At 37.1% G+C, this 21,288-nt stretch overlaps 1 protein-coding gene across 1 annotated transcript in view; it reads left to right on the top strand.

The window, feature by feature from the left end:
• The window catches only part of ARSB (arylsulfatase B), a 206,081-nt gene extending 185,819 nt beyond the window's left edge, over positions 1-20,262 (top strand). The window contains exons 7-8 of the mRNA XM_063085761.1: positions 16,904-17,026; positions 17,923-20,262. Of these exons, the coding sequence (XP_062941831.1) occupies positions 16,904-17,026; positions 17,923-18,188 (389 nt within the window). The 3' untranslated portion in view covers positions 18,189-20,262. The remainder of the gene's footprint in view (positions 1-16,903; positions 17,027-17,922) is intronic.
• The last annotated feature ends 1,026 nt before the right edge of the window (positions 20,263-21,288 follow it).

Genomic DNA, 21,288 nt, shown 5'->3' with positions numbered 1-21,288 from the left:
CAGGGTCGCAAGAGCAAGTCTTCCTAAGCCCCATTCTCCAACCATGCCCAGCTCATTGTACTTGAGCAGCGTTTCAGAGAGGAAGAGACCCAGACCCTCCACTGATGCTGGACACTCCTCCCCACACTGCCCGAGCCTTTGCTTGTAACACCTAATGCCAGAAATTCACCCTCCCCGGAGAAGCCCATCCTTCCTGTCTTTGGGAAGCTCTGACTGTTAGAAGCTCTTACATTCCTTACATTCAGGCTTTCATGGGATCAAATTAGATGCAAAGCACTTAAAAATAGTGCCTAGACTGTGTTATATTTGATAAACATTAGCTGCTATCATTATTTTTAAATTATTAGTTCTCCTATTGCTTCTACCCCTGAAAACTTTGTAGTGTGAATCCAGTCCTTTTTGAATTCGCTCTTTTCCCCCATTCTGTCAGCTGCAGCTTGCCCTCACCAGCCTATATCCAGGATAGGGTAGCAGCCTTCTTGATGACATCGTAGGCTCCATCTGTATCATGCTATTCGGCCCTATGTGCGTCTTCATGAATTGCCTTCCTCAGATACATTTAGATACATTTTCCTCTTCAGAAGCCAAACTAGTTCTTGGTTGCCTTCATACTTGGATGGATTATAATGTTCTCTATTAATTTCTTGCCAATCCCCACACACATGCTATTTTCTCTGGGCATGAAAACTTCCTGTCATTTGTTCACTTTCCTCTTCTTATTTGCAAGCCAGCTAACATGTTTATTTTGCTTAAGCATTATGTAGTTAAAAGCCTCAAAGTTTATACACTAAAATGTTAACTGGAGCTAATAAATTTACAGGTAATTTTTATTTTCCTATTCATACTCTTCTGTATTTTCCAATGTGTGTACAATAAACATGTAGATTACATAGAAAAAATAATGTGTTTTATGAAAGTATAACTACAGACTATATTAGACAATAATTTCCAGAGAGTCAGCAGGGTGCTCTGTACAGTCAAGACAGCAGAGTTGCCTTTTAGAAAATGTCCCCAGACATCCTCCGTTGCGTCTCCATGTGGAGACTCATCCATTGCCTGCACTGATTCGTGTCTTTCAAACTGTATTTTAGCCACAGACTCTTTCTTTAAAGAAAAATATAGAGAAGTACAATATATTTAGCAGATAGTACAGATTCTCCCTTAAGGGTAAACTTCTCTGGTTGAAATGGAGTGAAAATCTGGACCCCTAGCTGCTGACTCGCCATCCCATCTCAAGACAACGCCCCACATGCTTCTGGAACTCCTTCCAACTCTGAAGAACACAGTTCTCCCCTGAAACCCCTCGTCTACCTCATTCTGGAAACTTGAATTCCTTCCTATTTCCAGAGGTTGCTCAGATAAGGAGCTCTCTAAGTTTAGTACATATTATGATTTCTTTCATTTGCCCTAAATTTTCCTGCTGATCTCCCTTTTTACATCCAAAATCAATATTCGTGGCTAATCCATCTTATATCTGAGAATTCTGTCTGGCCAGAAAACTACTATCTCAGAGGCGGCTTTCAGCTCAGAAGGAAAAGAGAAAGATTTGTCTGTTTATGCTTCTCTCTTAACTCCCTAGTTTAGCCCAGAGGTTAACAAGTCCCACGCCCTTTTCTTATCCATCAAGCCAACGGGTGGAATAGTTGGCACGTCTGATCTATGGTATGAAACCCTCTGCTCTCGTGGCTTCTGTGATGTCCTGTTTAGCTGGTTTCCTTCCTCATTATTTTCTTCTTCTCTGCTTCATTTGCTAAGTTTTCCTCTGGCCCTTAGTGCTCTGTTTCTGGGCTTCTCTCTTGCTTTTGCTTCACTCTCCAGACAACTAATCCATTTCCAGAGTTCAATGATCATGCATTTCCAGAGTTCAGTGATCATGCTCACATTAGTGTGTGCCTTTCTTCTCTCCTTTAGCTCCATTAGAGCGGTTATTAAGCTCATATTATTTTCTCAAACTCGGTATATCAAACTCCAGAATCATATGATCCCCACTATTCTGCCAATATCAACAATATTCTCCCAGTCACCAAACTTGAAATCTTGGAATTTTATTTATTTTTTATAACCTTTTGTCACCAAGTATCTTAGATTTTGCCATGAAGACTTCTCTTAGATGTCTCTGCCTATCACTTCATGTTAACAGAATTTCAGAACACAATACTTTCTTACCACATGGTTGTTAATCAACAAATATTTCTCTTTCTTTTCTTTCTTTCTTTCTTTTTTTTTTTTTTTTGGTGGCTGGCTGGTATGGGATCTGAACCAGTGAACTTGGGGTTCTAAAGCTGCACTCTAACCAACTGAGCTAATTGCCCAGCTCCTATTTCTCAAATCTGTACCTAGTTCAACTCAGTCAGAGAAATTCTAAAGGTTCATTTATATTCTAAAAAAATCTCTGCCTCTTGCCTCTCATTCCAACAGTCTATCCAATACACTGCCAATTTTATAATCAAGACACCAGTTTAATAATTCAGTATATCTTATAAATATAGACACAGAAATGCTCAAAAAAATGCTAACAAATGGAATCCACAATATATAAAAAGGATTATACACCATTATCAAGTAGGATTTACTCCAGGACTGTAAGATTGGTTTAACATCTGAAAATCAATTCATATAGTATATCATATCAATAGAATAAAGGACAAAAAAACACATGATAATCTCAATAGGCACAGAAAAGCCTTTTGACAAAATTTAACATCCCTTCATGATAAAAGCACTTAAACTAGGAATAGAAGGAGACTTACTCAACCTGTTAAAGGGTATTAACAAAAAACCTACAGCTGGCATCATACTTAATGATGAAAGACAATGCTTTCTTCCTAAGATCAGGAACAAAACAAGAATGTCTGCTCTCACCATTTGTATCAGCATTATATTGGAGATTCTAACCATGGCAATTAGGCAAGAAAAGGAAAAAAAGACACCCAGATTGGTAAGGAAGTAAAACTATCATGATTTTGTATATTAAAAAACCTAAGGAGTCAACTACAAACCATTGGAACTAATAAACAAGTTCAGCAACTTTGCACAATACAGGAGCAATATACAGTAACCAATTGTATTTCTATACAGTAGCAATGTACAAAACAAACATGAAATTATGAAAACAGTCCCATGTACAATACCATCAAAAAAGAATAAAATACTTAGCAATAATTTTGAGAAAAGAAGTACAAAAGCTATACTCTGAAAACTACAAATCATTGTTCAAAGAACTTAAAGAAAACTTAAATAAGTGAAAAGGCATCCCATGTTCATGGATCAGGAGACAATATCATTAAGATGAGTATACTCCCCAAATTGATTTACAGATTCAACACAATCCCTAGCAAAATCCCAACTGGCTTCTTTGCATAAATTGATAAAGTGATCCTAAAATTCCTAAGGAAATTCAAGGGACCTAGAGTACCCAAAGCAATCAAGGAAAAAAATAAAAGTTGGAGGACTCAGATTTCCTGATTTCAAACCTTAATTACAAAATTATAGTAGTCAAGATAGTGGGGTACTGGCATAATAATAGGTAGATAGATCGATGGAATAGAATCAAGTGTCCAGAAATAAACCCTCACATTTATGGTTAATTGGTTTTTGGCAAGGATGCCAAGACAATTAAATAGGGAAAGAATAGTTTCTTCAGCAAATGGTTCTGGGACAACTGGATGTCTGTATACAAAGGAATGAAATTGGGCTCGTGTCTCACACCATATATAAAAATAATTCAAAATGGATCAAAGACCTAAACATAAGAGCTAAAACTATAAACTCTTAAAAGAAAACATACATGTAAATCTTTGTGACCTTGGACTCGGCAATGATTTCTTAGATATAGTACCAAAAGCACAAGCAACAACAAAATTTAGATAAACTGGAATTCATCAAAATTAACTTTTGTGTTTCAGAGACACCATATAGAAAGTGAAAAGGCAATCCACAAAATGGGAGAAAATTTTATGCATCTGATAAGGGACTTGTATCTAGAATATATAAAGAGTTTTTACAACTAAATAGTAAGAAGATAAATAACCCAATTAAAAATGGGCAAAAGATTTGTGACAACATGGATGAACCTAGAGGACATTATGCTAAGTGAAATAACCCAGATTATAGAAAGACAAATACTGCATACTCTCACTTACATGTGGAATCTAAAAACGTCAAACTCATAGACACAGAGTGTAGAACAATGGTTGCCAGAGGTGGGGGGAAATGTAGGGGACAGATGTTGGCCAAAAGGTACAAACTTTTTGTTATAACATGAATAAGTTCCAGAGCTCTAATGTACAGCATGGTGACAATAGTTAATAATAATATATTTTATACTGGAAATTTGCTAAGAGAATGGATCTTAAGTATTCTCACCAAAAAAGAAAAATACAAATACATGAAGTGATGAATAGGTTAATTAGCTTGATTGAAGGAATCTTTTCACAATGTATACATATATCAAAACATCATGTTTAATACCTTAAATATATATACAATGTTTATTTATAAATCATACTTAAATTTTTTTTTAAATGGGCAAATGATCTGAGTAGACATTTCTTCAAATAAGATATACAAATGGCCAATAAACACATGAAAATATGCTCAGCTTCATTAGCCATTGGGAAGATGCAAATCCAAGCCACATGAGATACAATTTCACACCCACTAGAATGGCTATAATCAAAAGACAGACAACAGCAAGTGTTGGCAAGGATTTGGACAAATTGGAACACTCATACACTGCTGGTGGAAATGTAACATAGTTCAACCACTTTGGAACACTCTGCAGTTCCTCAAAAGGTTAAATATAGAGTTACTATATGACCCAGCAATTCCACTAGGTATATACTCAAGAGAAATAAAAATATATATCCACCCCAAAAATTGTACATGAATGTTCATAGCAGCATTATTTATAATAGCCAAATGTGGAAACAAACAAATGTCCATTAATTGATGAATGGATAAAGAAATATGGTAGATTTTCAGCAATAAAAGAAGTATTATTTATAAATAAAAATAAATGGACTATGATACTTGCTACAAAATGGATGAAACTCAAAAATATTAGGATAAGTGAAAGAAAACAGACCCAAAAGGCCACATATTGTTTGATTCCATTTATATGAAATATCCAGAATAGATAAATCCAAAGAAATAGAAAGTAGATTAGGGGTTTCCTAGAGCTGGAGGGTATGGGAAGAAATGGGGAATGACTGTTAATGGTATAGGCTTTCTTTTGGGGGTGATGAAAATGTTCTGACATACAGTATATCATGGTAATGGTTGCACAACTCTGTGAGTATGCTAAAAACTATTGAATTTTACACTCTAAATAGATGAATTGTATCATATGTGAACTACATCTCAATAAATCTGTTAGAAAAAATAATTCAGTCTTTAAAAAATTATTTAAATTCTCTTGTGTCTCCCTATTGATTATAAAGAAAAGTGACTATTCCTTAGCCTAGTATTTGTACTTCCTTGAATTTGTTTCACCCCCATCTATCCAACCATCTCACCTGTACCTCCTACAGCAGTTCCTCACCTGTTCTTCAGATGCACTAAATCATCGGAATTGCTTCAATCTAAAACTTCCTCCTTTACCTTCTGTTCATCCCATTTTAGTCATTCATTGATTCAGTGAGCATTACTGGGTGCTTACCACTAATATTCCCGGGCACTGGGCTAGGCTTTGGGGTCATAGAGATGGGTCAGACTTAGGACATTACCCTCAATTGTTTTGTGCTAGAAGAGGGGTGGGGGATGGATAAAAAAGAGCTGCATTTTAAGTCTTACCTAAAGTCCCACTTCCTTCATCAGTCTTTCCTCTGTGCTTCAGCAACTGTCAGGTTCTTCCTACCATGATCTTTTATGATATTTATTGTTTGACCTCAATCATATTCTGCCTCATGTTGTTATTTTACCATTTCATTTGTAATATCTTATCTTCCTAATTAATTTGTAATTTCTTTGATGGCAGAGCTCCTGTGTATTTATTTCTATTGCTGCTGTAACAAATTACCACAAACTTAGTGGCTAAAAATGACACAGATGTCTTATCTTACAGTTCCATAGTTCACAAGTCTGATAGGTCTCACAGGTCTAAGCTCAAGGCGTCAGCAGGTGTCAATGTTCCCTTCCGGGGGCTCTGATGTAGAATCTATTCCCTTGCCTTTTCCAGTGCCTAGTGGTTACCCACATTATTTAGCTCTTGGCCCACTTCTTCCATCTTCAAAGCCAGCAACGTTACATCTCTCTGACCCTTCTTCTGCAACCACATCTCCCTCTTACCATAGTCAGGAAATAATCTTTGCTTTCTTAGACTCGTGTGGTTAGATTGGGCTCACCCAGATGATCTAAGATAATCTCCTCATCTCAAATTCCTTATACTTAATTATATCTGAAAATCCCTTTTGCCATGTAAGGTAACATTCACAGGTTCTGGGGGAGTAGGGCATGGACATATTTGGGGACCATTATCCTGCCTACCACACCCTGTTTTATACTTCTTTATATTGCATAAGAGCCTCACACCATTTTGACAGCTGGAAAAAAATAAACTATGCAAGTACTGACAACAGCAACAAGGACAGCTAAGCCTGGGGCATCTATACTAAGTAGACTTAAAGGGGGAAAGCATCATTAGAGTTGAAGAGGGATTTTTCAAGATGATGAAAAGAGCAGTCAACCAGAAAGTTATAATACTTCTAAATTTGTAAACACTTGATAATATAGTCTTAAACTGTGTGAAGCAAAAAACAGTAGAATTGAAATAAGTAAATCCTCAATCATAGTGAGATTTTTAACATACCTGCCTCAGTAACTTACAGAACAAGCAAACAAACAAAAATGTCCATACAAATATTAGAAGAATTGAACAACATAGTGAACAAACTTGGCCTAAGTGATATGTAGATCGCTGTAAACAACAAGTTCAGACTATGTGTTTTGTTCACGTGAAAGTGGAACATCACACAATGGACCATATGCTAGGCCATAAAGCTAGTGTCAGCACACTTTAAAGGATTTTAACCATACACTGTAAATCTAAAATTATTTTAAAGGAAAAAGATTATTTTTAAAAAATCAATAAATATGTTCTCTAATCTCAGTGGAATTCAACTGGAAATTAGTAATAAGACAATAACCAGAAACTTCTCAAATGTTTGTGCATTAAATAATACACTGTCAAATACTCCAGGAGTTGAAAAAGAAATCACAGTGGAAATTAGGCATTGTTTTTGATCCGAATAATGAAAATGCACACTTGAAACTTGCACGATAAAAAATTAATTTGTGCTTAGGTGAAAATATATAACATTAAATATATATATTTCAAATGGAAAAATGCTAAAAATCAATTATTCAAGAAGTTATAGAAAGAACAACAGATTAAGCCCAAAGGAAATAGAGGGAAGGAAATAATAATGACAAAGAAGAAATTAATGAAATAGAAAACGAATGTACTACAGAGTGTCTATAAGACTAAAAGTTGGTTATTTGGAAAGACTAATAAAATCAATTAATCTTAGCAAAATTTATCATGGGGAAAAATGAGAAAAGCACAAATTGCCAATATCAGGAATGAAAAGACAATATTACTACAGATGATATAGACATTTAAAATATAATACAAAAACTAAAATTTGTATGAACTAGACAAATTTCTACAGATAAACTGTAAGAAACAGTTTACCAAAACTGAGAAGAGGAGAAATAGAAGATCTGAATAATTGTATATTTGCTAAAGAAACTAAATCAGTGATTTTAAGCTCCCCCCCCCCCCCACAAGAACAACTCAAGGTCTAAACTCTTCCAAATAGTTAGGAAGTAATACCCATCTTACACAAACTCTTCCAGGAAATAGTAAAACAGGGAACACTTCCCAGTCTCTTCCATAAAACCAATATGATATTGATTCAAAAACACGATGAGAGCATTACAAAAAAGAAAATTATAGACCAATTTCTGTCTTTAGCATAGGTGCAAAAATCCTAAACAAAATGTAAACCTAGCAATATGTAAAAAGAATAAATATCATGACTAAAAGGGGTTTATTCCAGAAATGCAGGGTTGGTGTAACACTTAAAAATCAATAAATGTAATTCATTATGTTAAAAGATAAATGAGAATAATGATATTCTCATTATATACAGAAAAAAATGATTAAAGTTAATACCCATCTATGATTTTTTTAAAAAAACTCAAAAACTGGGAATAAAGAGGTTCTTCTTTAATCTGGTAAAGGGTATCTACAAAAATCTTACACTGACATCATACTTTACAGTGAAATATTATAAGATTTTCCCCTGAAATCAGAAATGAGACAGAAATTCTCACTATCACTACTTTGGTTCAAACTTGTACTGGAAATTTTGTCCAAATAGTAAAGTAAGAAAAAGGAATAAAAGATGTAAAGATAATAAAGAGGGAGGGGGAGTTGCAGTGATATAATAGCACGCATAGAATATCCAAAGAACCTGTAAATGAAGAATTAGAATTAACAAATAAATTTAGCAAACTCACTGGGTACAAGGTCAATGTGTAAAAAAGTAAATTGTATTTTTATATGCCAGCAAACATTTAGAATATGAAATATATTTTAAAATATAATTTACAATAGTATCAAAAAACACCAACCAACTAGGAGTAAACTTAAGAAAACGTGTAAGACATATATAAAAATCATAGAGGGAGGAGACACAGGCAACCCCCACCATGAGACAGAAGGCAGGAGCACACCCAGGGTCCTAGGCAGGAGCCTCAGGCAGCACCTCTGGCTGGCAAAAGGCAGAAGCACACCAAAAACACCACTTCTGCATGGGTGGTCCACTACAGCCACCGCCACAGCCACTGCTACTGTAATGGTAGCTCGCTGCCACTGTAACAGCCACAGCCACTGTGCAGGCAGCCCATCCCCAGCTCAACTACACTGACACAAAGAGAGGCATCAGCGAAGACCAGAAAAAGAAGAGAAAGTCTCTCTTCTCAAAGCCCACTGCAGAGTAATAGAAGAAGCAACTGCTTTACCAGATGACCAGACATCGACATAGAGATAGTAGAAATACAAAATACCAAGAAAATATGACACCACCGAAGGAATACAGTAATTCTCAAATACCAGACCCATAGAGCAGGAAGCTCTTGAAATGCTAAAAAGGAATTCCAAGCAACAATCTTAAGAAATTTAATAAGATACGAGAAGACTCAGACAACAAAATGAAATGAGAAAAAATATTGAGGATATGAAAAAGGAAATTTACAAACAGATTAATATCTTAAAAAAGAATGTAACAGAACTCCTTGAATGGAAAGATTCATTCAATGAAATAAAAAACACAACCAAGAGCTTAAGCGGCAGATTAGGGCAAGCAGAAGAAAGAATTTCTAATCTCAAAGATAGTCTTTTCGAAATAACCAGGTGGACAAAAATAAAAAACGAATTTAAAAAATGAAGAAAAAAAGGGAAAAAAGAATTTTAAAAAAATGAGGAAAATCTGGGCCGAGCCCGTGGCGCACTTGGTAGAGTGCTGCGCTGGCAGCGCGGCGACACTCCCGCCGCGGGTTCGGATCCTATATAGGACTGACCGGTACATTCACTGGCTGAGTGCCGGTCACGAAAAAAAGACAAAAAAAAAAAAAAAAAAAAATGAGGAAAATCTAAGAGAGCTAGTAGATAACCCTAAGTGCGCAAACATCTGAATCATGGATGTTCCAGAACAAGAGAAAAAAGGAAAAGGCATTGAAAATCTTTTTAATGAAATAATAACGGAAAACTTCCCAAGTGTAGGAGAGGCACTGAAGTTCAGATCCAGGACACTCAAAGATACCCAAACAGATTGAATCCTTAAAGATCCTCTGTAAGACACATTATTGTCAGACTTGCAAAGCTCAAAGACAAAGAGAGAATCCTAAAAGCAGCAAAAGTGTCAAGTCACCTATAAAGGGACCCCCCATCAGACTTCCTAACAGAAATTCAACAGGCCAGAAGAAAATAGGATGATATAGTCAAAATACTAAAAGAAAAAAACTGCAAACCAAGAATACTATAAGTAGTAAGGCTATTTTTCAGAAATGAGGGAGAAATAGTGTATTTTCCAGACAAACAAGCAACAAATCAACACAGAAACACAGGATTTAGACTATACTTTAGACCAGTCAGAACTGGAAGATATCTACAGAACATTTCATCCAACAACTACAGAATACACATTCTTTTCATTAGTACATGGAACATTCTCTAGGATAGACCACAGATTAGGTCACAAATCAAGTCTCAACAAATTTTTAAAAATTGAAAGCATTCCAAGTATCTTTTCAGACCATAATCAATTAAAACTGGAAATCAATAACAAGCAAAACTCTGGAAACTATACAAATATATGGAAATTAAATGACATGCTCCTGAACAACCTACAGGCCCAAGAAGAAATTAAATGGGAAATCAAAAAATTTATTAAAACTAATGATAATAAAGACACATCACTCCAAAACCTGTAGGATACAGCAAAAACAGTACTAAGAGGAAAATTAATTGCAATAAATGCTTACATCAAACGAATAGAAAGATTTCAAATAAACAACCTAATGCTACACTTCAAAGAACTAGAAAAATAAGAACAGTTCAATCCCATAATTAGTAGACGGAAATAAATAAATAAAGATCAGAGCAGAACTAAATGAACTAGAGACAGAAAATATGATACAGAAGATCAATGAAACAAAAAGTTGGATTTTTGAAAAGATAAATAGAATAGACAAACCATTAGTTAGGCTAACTAAAAAAAGAAGACAGAAGACCCAAATAACAAAAATCAGAAATGAAAAAGGAGACATTACAACTGATACCAGAGAAATACAAAGAATCATTAGAGACTATCAAAAACAACTATACGCCAACATATTAGAAATTCTGGAGGATAAATTTTTGAACACATACAAACTATCAAGACTAAACCAAGAATACAAAGAAAACCTGAACAGACCAATAACAAGCAACAAGATTGAAGCAGTAATCAGCAATCTCCCAACAGAGAAAAGCCCAATACCAGATGGCTTTACTGCTGAATTCTACCAAACCTTTAAAGAAGAATTAATACCAATTCTCTTCAAACTATTCCAAAAAATTGAAACAGAGGCAATTCTCCCAAGCTCATTCTACGAGGCCAGCATCACCTTGACACCAAAATTAGACAAGGATACAACAAAAAAACAAAACTATAGGCCGACATCTTTGATGAGCATAGATGCAAAAATCATTAACAAAATATTAGCAATCATAATACAGCAACATATCAAGAAAATTATACACCACAATCAAGTAGGATTCCCAGGGATGCAAGGATGGTTCAACATATGCAAGTCAATAAATAAACAAAAATCATCTGATTATCTCAATAGATACAGAAAAAAACATTTGACAAAATTCAGTATCCCTTCATAATAAAGATGCTCAGTGAATTAGGTATAGATGGGAAGTATCTCAACACAATAAAAGCCGTATATGACAAACCTAGCACAAATATTCTGAATGGGAAAAAGCTTTCAGGAATAGGAACAAGACAAGGATGTACACTCTCACCACTCGTATTTAACATAGTGTTAGAAGTACTAGCCAGAGCAGTCAGGCATGTGTATTGGAAATAAAAGGCATGTGGATTGGAAAAGATGAAGTCAAACTGTCCCTATTTCCAGATGACATGACCCTATATAGAGAAAAATCTAAAGACGCTACCAAAAAACTCTTAGAAGTGATAAACAACTTCAGTAAAGTTACAGGATACAAAATTAACACGCAAAAATCAGTAGCGTTTTTATAGTCCAATAATGAACTAGCAGAAAAAGAAGTGAAGAAAGTAAGCCCACTTACAATAGTCACCAAAAAAATAAATACCTGGGAATCAATTTAACTAAGGAGGTAAAAGTTCTCTACAATGAGGACTACAAATAGCACTGCTAAAAGAAATTCAAGACACAAAAGATAGAAAGACACTCCATGCTCTTGGATTGGAAGAATTAACATTGTGAAAATGTCCGTACTACCCATAGTGATCTACAGATTCAATGCAAACCCCATCAAAATACCAATGACATTCTTCACAGAAGTAGAAAAAACAATTCTAGTATTCATATGAGGAAAAAAAAGACCCTTAGCTGCCAAAGCAATCTTAAGCAAAAAATTAATAAAGCTGGAGGCATTACACTTCCTGAAAGCTATAGTAACCAAAACGGCATGGTACTGACGTTAAAAACAGACACTCAGACCAATAGAACAGAATTGAGAACCCAGAAGTCAACCATACTTACAGCCAACTGATATTTGACAAGGGCAACAGGAGCATACACTCGGGAAAAGACAGCCTCTTCAATAAGTGGTGCTGGGAAAAGTGGACATCCATATGTAGAAGAATGAAACTAGACCTGTACCTCTCAGCACATAACAAAGTCAGGATGCAAAGAAAGGGGACCCCTCCTACACTGCTGATGATACTGTAAATGGTGCAGCCACTATGGAAAACAGTATGGAGGTTCCTCAAACAACTACAGATAGAACTGCCACAAAATCCAGCAATCCCACTGCTGGGTATATACCTAAAGGAATGGAAATCATCATGTTGAAGGGATACCTGCACTCCCATGTTTATTGCAGCTCTGCTTACAACAGCTAAGAGTTGGAACCAGCCTACATGTCTATCAGCAGACAACTGGATAAGGAAACTGTGGTATATATACACAATACAATACTACTTACCATAAAAGGGAATGAAATTCTGCCATTTGCAGCAACATGGATAAATGTAGAGATGATTATGTTAAGTGAAATAAGTCAGGCAGAGAAAGAGAAATACTTCATGTCCTCATAAGTGGGAGGTAAAAATAAATAAATAAATAAACAGAAAGGAAGAATGATATAACAATCATAATAATTCATTGAACTTTCAAAAAGAGAGGATGGAACTGAGGCCACCAGTTCTGGGGGTGGGGGTTTAGTGAGAAATTGGTAAAAGGCCACAAAAAAGTGTTACATTGAGTAATGATAAATATAGTAATAAAAAAAAAGAACTACAAACACCTAAAATGTCATAAAACATTATTAAGAGAACATTTTAAAACCCTAAATAAATGTTGGAATTCACTTATACTCTAACTGTAAGACTCAGTATTTTAAGACACCAGTGCTCCCCAAACTGATTCATAGTCAGTACCGTTCTAAACAGTATCCCAGCAGGTATTTTGTGAAACTGTTAACAAGCTGATCCTAAAATTTACATTGAAAATGCAAAAGGCTAAGAATGATGAGATCAATCTTTAAGAACAACAAAGTTGGGGAACATACGCCATCCAATAGAAAAACTATTATGAATCTATGATAATTAAGACAGTGTGGTATTAGCACAAGGATAGACAGATAGACCAGGGGGTGGAATAGAGGCTCCAGAGCTGTGCTGTCCAATGCAGTAGCCACTAGGCACATGTGGTAATTTAAATTAATTAAAATTAACTTAAATAAAAAATTCAGTTCCTCAGTTGCACCAGCCACATTTCATATGTTTAATAGCCACATGTGGCTAGTGACTGCAGCATTGCACAGTCCAGATACAGAGCATTTTCATTACTGGACAAAGTTCTATTGGACAGTGCTGTATGAGAGAAGACTCATCCTATATGAAAATGTGGTTTTTGAAAAAGGTATCACTGTACATGAGTGAGAAAATGACAGTCTTTTCAATAATGGCGTTTGGTCATTTGAAAGTCATTTTAAAAAATGAATCATGATTTCTACCTCACTTCATAGACAAAAATCAATTCCAGGTGAGTTTTAAATCTAAACATAAGAGGTTGTGGAATTTTCATACAATGGAATACTATACAGAAATGAAAATGAACCAAGTACTGAACCCAGCAACGTAGGTGAGTCTCACAAACATTATGTTGATCAAAAGGAGCCAGAAAAAAGAGTAACATACTATATGGTTTTCATTCACACTGAGCTCAAAAGCAGGCAAAAATAAGTCTCTGCTGTTCAGAGTTGGGATAGCAGTTGTCTTGGGGAGAGGAGGGAGTAACTGGATGTCGGTTTCTGAAGTCCTAGGAATGTTCTGTCTCTTGACTGGGCTGGTGTTTACAGAGGAGAGTTCACTGTTCATCAGGCTGCATACTTGTGAGTGGTGTACTTTTCTCTATGAGTATTATTTTAAAAAATGCTTTTTAAAGCAACACCTGGATTGACAAAGAAAAAAAATAGTTCTTGCTAATTAAATGAAATTAAAAAAAGATTAAGTTTCTCTCTAAAATTTTAAATAGACAAATGTTTAAGTCTGAAAGTACCAGGTAAAGGAGGTGGAGCAATGCGGACATTGCTAGTAGGAGGGCCAAGTAGTATATGTTGTAAAGTTGGAAATGTGCACACCTTGCAACTAGACAGTTCTATTTCCAGACACATAGCTAAATAAATAAATAAAATAACCTGAATGCCCATCAGCAGGGTAATGGATAAATAAAATGTAGTATTTTTGTATAGTGAAATATTAAACAGTTAAAGGGAATATATCCGCACGAATAATAGAGCTCTACACAACAATAATGAATGATAAAGCAAGTTGCAGAATATATGCAATGTAACACACATGTATGTCTCTTAAAGTATAAAACAATGCTATCTGTTATTCCTTGCACACATATATCCCACTGTCTTTTGAAATGGCTGAAGAGTGCACTGGAGTCATGACAGTGGCCCCCCCTGGAGGAGTGGATGAGGGAGGGGACTGGCATTGAGGCTGAGGACAAAGGAGACTTAAACTTCATCTTTATTGTCCAGTTTCTTTTATCTAAAAACCAAAAAGCAAATATGGCAAAGTGTTAACATCTGTTTATTCTGGGTGATGGCTCACAGGGTGTTGGTTAATTCTTTGTAATTTTTTCTTTGTTTAGTTTCTCAAAATGAAAAAAATAAAATTGAGATAATAGTATCTTTCATCGTTTAGTCTTAGACTTATTTATTGTTTGGGTACTTTATGTTCCTGTTTGTTTTAAGAAAAAATGTGTATAAATATAAGTATAGCTGAGATAGCTAAATTTCCTTTTTTTGTTTATGTTCACAAAGCATGCTTGTTTTATTTAACATTGTTTGGTATCAAAACGTGGCCTTCATACAAACTGGTGACGAGTAAATCATGAGGGTTCACAATTTTACCGCAGTCTGTGTATAAAGAACCCACTTCCTCTGATAGACATCCTCACTGCACCTCAATCACTAGAAGCATCTGTTTGTGTTGGAGCCACAATATCCACAAGCAAACAAAGAAACAAAAAGTCAAAAAGATTTTCCTCTTGGGTGCTAAGGATTTGTTGGTGTGTGATTGTTAGGACTGAAGTGCTGAAAGCACCAGTGTTTACTGGATCAATCTCCAGTATGTCTCTACAGGGTCATTTCCAAAAGACCAATGAAGACTAGGACTTCTTGCATTTTCTGCCACCGACAGCACTTGCTACATTAAAACACTGAGGATCTCAGCAGTCCTGCTTTGGCCAGGAGGATGGCACACCACTAGAGTCTTTTATAGAAGGAAGGCAGACAGATGGGTTAACCACCCTGATGGAGTGTGCGCTTTTACAGACATATCACATGCTATAGCAATTAGTTATTGAGCTGGCAGTTTAGCAACCTTTTGACGTGCTCCCAAGAATGATTGTTGTGACCATATTTAAAAGTTAACAGATAAATGTGGACTTAAAACAAAGTAACTAGTATTCAGCTAGGCCCTAAATTGAGGCTTTTAAATATGCAAGAGTAGGAGTGAGGTGGGGGACCTGCATGCCTTGCCCTCATGAATCCACTGGGGTCTCCAACTAGAGTAGAACTCTTGTTGCACCTATTCAGTCCTTCCCATAGGCAGGAGAAGGAGCACTGAGCATCCTCAGCCCAGACCCTTTTGTCTGTGTAACCTCAGAGTTAGCCTGTGTCCTGGATACGTGCAAGCACTCTGGTCTGCTCTCAGCTGTGCTGTGTACCTTGAGGGGGCCTGGAAGGTTTCCAGCAAGATCAGTGATGGTGGCTAAGTCTTTCTAAGACAAGCGTCAGTTATTAGCAAGGACACTGTGTTACAGATCTGAACCCACAGTTGAGTTCTTTCCAATCAACTTCATCAGTAGCATAAGCAATATTTTTTTCTGCATCTGTCTGGCCCCTACCTCTTAATTGGTTCCAAACTCAAGAGGGGTAGGTATTTGTAATTGCTCCTCTCAAAAACCTGATGATCAATTAGTAATAAGACCTCAAAATGATAAATGAATGTAATTCATGATACCAACCAGTAAGTTGTACACCAAATTTATTCTTTTACTCATAGTTATCTTGTCTGAATGGTTAACTGAGCATTGCTCCCTTATTTTTGGATTTCGTAAGTGTGGTTAAAAAATGAATAAATGTAGTGTTTATGATGGCATGCTTGAACTCTCATAGCTTGAGATAGACTCCATTAAAATGCACATTTTATAATTTATTATACCATCTACATAAGTATACACAGAAAATGTATTTAATTCAAACATTTAGCAGGGGAAAAAACAAAAAAACAAAAAAAGCCCCAACTCACTTTGCTGTAATAGAACACTGTTCTGCATATGGCCAGCTGTACATTGGCAGAACATACTCATTTTAAGGATGAATTAGTGTTCTAATCTCTCTGGGATTTCCTTTATATTTGTGGTGGTTTATGACTGACATTGAATGTAACTATAGCTTTCTGTTTACATTAAATAAAAGATCCATTTCTGTGGCAGGATACACATTTGCACTCTAGTGTTGAATAAAAGCTACTGTTCTGCAAGAAGGACATAAAATGCTGATTTATAATGACACGTTCCAATAACAGCAATCTAATTCTTCCAAACTGTTTCTTCCCAGGTTCTGGGAACAGCACGAGTCCCGCAAAGGATGATTCTTCTCTTCCAGAATATCTAACCTTTAACACATCTATCCATGCTGCAATTAGATATGGAAACTGGAAACTCCTCACGGGCTACCCAGGTAGAATGCTTAGCTTAGCAAACTTTCCTTCACCCACAGAACATCAGGGAAAAGCTTATCAAAGTAACAATTGCCTTTTGCAAAATATATCTCTGGGGCTGCTGAATGAGGAAATAATGAGGAGGAATTGTTTAATCTATTGGTCCTGACCCCCCCCCCAAAAAAAATTTTTTTTGAGAATTTACTGTAATAGGGAAGAAAGGAAGAAATGCCATTCTAATGCTTCATGGAAAATATGGATTTCAGAAATGTGTAGCTCTCAAGTACAGCACATCGAATTAGCAAAGAGAACCTCTGAGTGCTGCCCTCTTAGCCAATGGTGTAGCTGAGAAAGGAGGTTGAGTCCCCTGATCATAGTTTGTAAAAATGACATCTTTTCAATACTTTTTAAATATGAACTTCAAAAAGTTCATGGAAAGATTTGTATTATCTTTTAATTCCATTTTTCCACAAACTTTTTTGAACTACCCTCATATGTGGTGTGATTGTTAAGGCTGTGATGCAATTACAACAGTGCTTACAGTGGGGCTGTTCTTGGCATCTGCAGCAAGATAAGTCATTATTTGGGAATGTCCCATGTACTTCAAGAGATTTTAGCATCATTAGCCCATGCCCACTAAATTCCAGGACCATTTCCACCCCCCGGTCATTGTGATGACTAAAAATCCCCCCTCACACATACATGCACACACGTTCCTGGATGTCTCTGGTTGTGAAGCAGTGAGACGTGTCTAGTGAAAGCACCAGAAGTCGGGTCTGAGACACATCTAGAGACAGCATCTTTTTATGTGTCCACACCTACAACCCAGCACAGCCTTGTCCCCAGAATCCCTCCCTGAATTTAGAACCTGCCTACAATGCTGCTCCCCCGATACAATGTTTTGTTTCTTCACTAGGCTGTGGCTACTGGTTTCCTCCACCGTCTCAATACAATGTTTCTGAGATACCTTCATCAGACCCACCAACCAAGACCCTCTGGCTCTTTGATATTGATCAGGACCCAGAAGAAAGACATGACCTGTCCAGAAAATATCCCCAGATCGTCAGGAAGCTCCTGTCTCGCCTGCAGTTCTACCATAAACACTCAGTGCCCGTGCGCTTCCCGGCACAGGACCCCCGCTGTGATCCCAAAGGCACTGGGGTCTGGGGCCCTTGGATGTAGGACTTCAGGAAGGCCAGAAAACCTTTCTGTCACACATTGGACCTCAGCCCTTTACTCTCTTCTCATTTGTTCTTCCAACCTGGCCCTTCTCTTGCTCCTAAACCACACTGAGGTGTCTAATTTCAACTCCTAGTGCATTTAAGCAGCTGATAAAATCTGGAACACTCCTGTTGTGTCTACAGGCAGGGGTGGCTGGGCTCAGCCTCTTGCCTAAGCTGCAGGACAGCTGGGAACCTGATTTGAGATAGGAAGTTTTCACTGAGTCTGGCAGGCTGGAGCAGCTGGCTCTTTTTGTGTCACAAGTCAGACATTAGATTTCCCTACGCCAATGGCTGGTTTTATTGGGGTGACTCATATTTCTTGCAACAAATGAAGAAAGCAGACAATTGTTAATGGTTCCGCTGGCCAGAGGTTCTCCCTGTCAGTGAGAGATCATGTTCAGGCATTCCATGTGAATGCCTCACTCCACCCCCACCCACCCCCGGTCCACCCCTCACTCACTCATCTCACCACGGAGCATAAGGCTTGTTTCATTGTTAAAGTCAACATGGCAATATGCCTACACCTTGGTTTTGGTTTTTACAATAAAGCAATGTGTTTTATCCTACTTCTTCCCCCAGCCATTGCTCATTCTGTCTAGACTTCCTGCCACCCTCGACTCCCCTGTGACTCCCTTCCTACCTTTCCTTTGATGCCAATGTCCTGTGCCTGGTAAGGCCACTTCATTTCTCCACTGTGAGCACCCTGATTTTTGGAACAGTGCTGAGCCCTGCCTTCCTTTTGCCCCTAATTTAGCTGAAGTCAGAACCCTGCTCAGAGAAGGTAATCAAGTCATTCGGTGAGCCAGGCTGGGTGGGAGATGCTTGGCTCTGTGCCAACTGTTCATTGAGACTTCACATAAGTTGCATGGAGTTTATCATCATGATTGTGGCTTTATCTCATAATATATTAAAGTTGCACTGCTATTCCTGAGCAGTAAGGAGAAACTCCAGGAAAGAATGGTTTTGTCCCATGATGATGGAAGTAGGTAGTTTGAAAAAGGAAATGGCCAGCATCTGCAATACTGGGCCTTGGTAAAGCAAAGGAGGGCACATCCACATTTCTCTTATTCTGTTCTGTTGCTTGTATTGGGGTTCTGAAGTTGAGGGAAAAGGATGCACAGTTTGACCTGCAGCCCTTTCTCAGTCCCACTAATGTTCTACTAATGTGGATCAGTCCAGATTAGCTCCAAAGAGTGTCAAACTCAGAGAACAATGTGCAAATGCTTATCACCAATGCCTGGAATGGTGCCTGGCACATGGAAGGTACTCAGTATGTTTTTTTAAAAATGAGTGCATGGACAGATAAGTAAATGAGAAGGCCTCACACCAAGAATATGCTAGTCCAACGAGCTGAATACAGGCTTAATAGAAATGTCTTCCAACCGTTGCTTTTCTGTTTTCAAGCTGCCCCTCCTGGGGTAGGAGCTTAATCTGCATTTCTGGGGAGTCATAGGACACTCTATAGCAAGGTCGTAAAGTCCTCTCCAGGGGGAAAAAGGGAACTATGCCTCCCAAAGCTACTCTCTTGCCAACAGTCCTCATTTCTATTCTTCATAGGACACTGAAAACTCAAACCAAATAATATAGGTCCTTGTATAGACATCCTTCAAATTCAGTAGCAATATTTTCTGGTCACTACTAACCTGTATTTGCATTAAAATAAAACTATTAGAAGGAAATGGTGCTAAAACTAATGACAACTATTACTAACCTTTACCCAACTCCTGAGTTGGCTGGACAAAATGCCATCGCCTCTCATTCAGAAGCCTGTGGCAGATAGTGTGAAGCAACTGAGCCCAGATGTTCTTCTGCATCCTTCTAATCCCAGGGCTGTAGGTCGCCATTAATATTATAAGACTGGAGGCCAATCACTACATGACACCTACTCGTTCTCCCTGTTGTACTCCTAACAGCTGTCCCCAATTCTGGTTCCTTGATTGCAATGTACAATGGGGATGTTCTGTACTCAATGGATTTAAAAAAGAGTTTTAAAGACTAATTTTTTGTAAAACTATTATTTGATATTTTGTTTTATCCACAATAAAATGTATCTCATTAGATTTTTTTCTGTATAAGAATGTGAAAAGATTCATATGTTGTCATTAGAAGTATTGTTATTTCTTTCCAAATTTGTTTACCTTTAAAGATTTTACTTAATTGTGAACTAGTTTTGTGTTGTTGTTGTTACTACATGATTGTTCCAAATTTGAGAAACAAAATAAAATCAGTCTTTTAAACTGTGTCAGCCATGGGTATGGGGTGTCCATTTGGGGTGATGAAAAGTTCTGGAACTAGACAATGGTGATGGTTGTACAGCATCGTGAATGCACTTAATGCCTCAGAACTGTACACTTTAGAATGGTTAAAGTGGTAATTTTTTATGTTGCGTGGTTTTTATCACAACTTTAAAAATGTGTCAACCAATTTTATGAAACATAAATTATATCTCAGTAAGGCTATTAAATAAATAAATGTAGTAAAAACATCAGAGTTAAAAAAAAAGTGTGTCCATCATTACTCTAAGAATATAAACTGTTAAATAAGGTATTGGAGGGAAGTCAATGAAGGGTAGGACTGAAAAGAAAGTGATAATAAGAGTGTATCAGTTCTCTATTGCTATGTAACAAATCACCCCAAAACTTAGCATATTAAAACAACAAACATTTATTATTTCACACATTATGTGAGGGTCAAGATTCTGGGAGTGGGTTAGCTGGGTGATTCTGGTTCTGGATCTTTCATGAAGTTGTAATCAAGCAGTTGAGCAGGGCTGTGGTCATCTGAAGATGTGAATGGGGTTGAAGGATCCACTTCATTCACACAGCTCTTGACTGGAGGACTCAGTTACTTGCCATGTGGACATCTCCATAGGCTGCTTAAGTGTCCTCACACATGGCAGTTAACTTCCACCAGAGCAAGTCATCTGCGAAAAGAGCAAGCAGGGAGCTACAAACACCTTATGACCTTGTCTCCAAAGTCATAGACTGTCACTTCCACCTGTTTTCTATTCATTAGAAACTAGTCACTAGTTCCAGCCCATGCTCAAGGGGAGGAGAATC

Source organism: Cynocephalus volans, chromosome 2 (assembly GCF_027409185.1).
Source record: "Cynocephalus volans isolate mCynVol1 chromosome 2, mCynVol1.pri, whole genome shotgun sequence".
NCBI lineage: Eukaryota > Metazoa > Chordata > Mammalia > Dermoptera > Cynocephalidae > Cynocephalus > Cynocephalus volans.
Note: the sequence above shows the minus strand (reverse complement) of the source record. Positions and strands in the feature narration are given on the sequence as shown.